Genomic DNA, 1,632 nt, shown 5'->3' with positions numbered 1-1,632 from the left:
AGCAAAGCTCTCCAAGAAAAGAAATGCCAACAGTAGTATAAACCCACAAACATATTTCCTCTGAAATCATAGGAAAATCCAAAAATACCATACCTATATGGCTTAGCTTTAGCTGCAAAACACTTGTTGATCTGAGTGACTATCCAGTCAAACAACTTGGCATAAATGTGCTTTGATAATGCATCTCTTGAGAAAACAGCCTGTAAAAAAAAAAAAACACTTACAACATCTTATTCTGTAAATGAGAGAGTAGCTCATCCTTCTCATATTTCATTAAAAAAAAAAAATCATAAACTTAGTAACCCTATTAAACACACAAAACACATAAACAAAGCTTCCCTTCCACATAATGCAATGAATCTAAATCTCAATAATCTATTATCTGAACATTAATATCAATACAAAAAACAGAAGGAAATGTCAACAATATCAATATATAAAACAACAATAAATTATTAACATGATCTATGTGTAATCAATATCAACAATACAGCATCATCAACAAAGCAAACAACTCACCTCAGTCAACGTCATTGGCTTAGTGAAAACTTCTCTCCCACTAACAATTTTCCTGTTGCAGAGCCACTTCCGGATGTCTTCCAAGTCGATGCCTAGCAACTCCGAAACAGTTTGGAGCGATTTGTCTCCCGTCTGTAGTGGTGTGGAATTCAGAATACATTAACTTTATTCTTGTACGATTTCTATATGTAAATTTAGCTAAACTTATCCACAGTATTAGGTTGAAAGTTCATAACATTAAGATATATTTCAAATATGCAGTGATAGCTAGAGAAGCCCAGTTTCTCCCTTATCTAGATGCTATCATCTTATTAAATGCAACCTTAAAAGAAGCAGACACCAGCATCAGCTACTACCATTTCCTTTGTTGTCTGCTTATCATCATCACATTTTATTCTCCATCAAGTACATCCTCCAATTGCACCCTTGCCCTCCTCCTCACATATGCTACCACAAGTACACCCTAGCCAGTTCCAAAAATGATACTCACACTGATGGCCGACGAATCTCCGTTACCCTCTTCCAGCACCACGTTCCCTAGATGTAGAATACCAGCCAATATTCTGAAAATCTGTTCTTGCATCCCATCGTTGATGCCTAGGAGGCTGAATGCCTTACACGTCTCAATAAAGTCCTCAGCATCATCCACCCCATCGATGTGCGGGCTGCAGCCTTGCTTGAGGTAGTGGAACTTGTCTTGATGACCTGAAATACACTTGTGGTATTAGACACTGCAGTATCTTGAGGTTTCCACAAATCAAACTCACTTACCTTAGTAATTAATTTTCATCAAATGCACAATTATTCAGAAAGTATTTTGCAACTTCCATTCATATAATTTTTTTTTTACATAATTAAAGCTGTATTCTTAGCAATTTATCAACATCTATATACATAATTACCAATATATCAAAATCAATCTATCTTAAAAATCACAAATACCTAAACTCCAATAAAATTCAAACTTGCAAACAAGCACAATTCATTTTCTGGTCAAAAGCAAGCACAAAATTCAAGTCTCATACTCATTTCTCCTTTCACCAAGCATAAGATGTTACCAGTGTAATTGAAATACCGAAGAGTTTCAAAGCAACCACCAGGGTAGAAATATTT

The 1,632-nt window shown here is 35.4% G+C and overlaps 1 protein-coding gene across 1 annotated transcript in view; it reads right to left on the bottom strand.

The window, feature by feature from the left end:
- The window catches only part of LOC119594652 (unconventional myosin-Va-like), a gene marked incomplete in the record, with an annotated part of 122,411 nt that overhangs the window by 14,017 nt on the left and 106,762 nt on the right, over positions 1 to 1,632 (bottom strand). Inside the window, 3 exon segments of the mRNA XM_037943701.1 lie at positions 94 to 200; positions 520 to 651; positions 1,010 to 1,224. Of these exon segments, the coding sequence (XP_037799629.1) occupies positions 94 to 200; positions 520 to 651; positions 1,010 to 1,224 (454 nt within the window).

Source organism: Penaeus monodon, chromosome 34, assembly GCF_015228065.2.
Source record: "Penaeus monodon isolate SGIC_2016 chromosome 34, NSTDA_Pmon_1, whole genome shotgun sequence".
Classification (NCBI taxonomy): Eukaryota; Metazoa; Arthropoda; class Malacostraca; order Decapoda; family Penaeidae; genus Penaeus; species Penaeus monodon.
The sequence above is the reverse complement of the archived record's forward strand: the minus strand, read 5'-3'. Positions and strand labels throughout refer to the sequence as shown.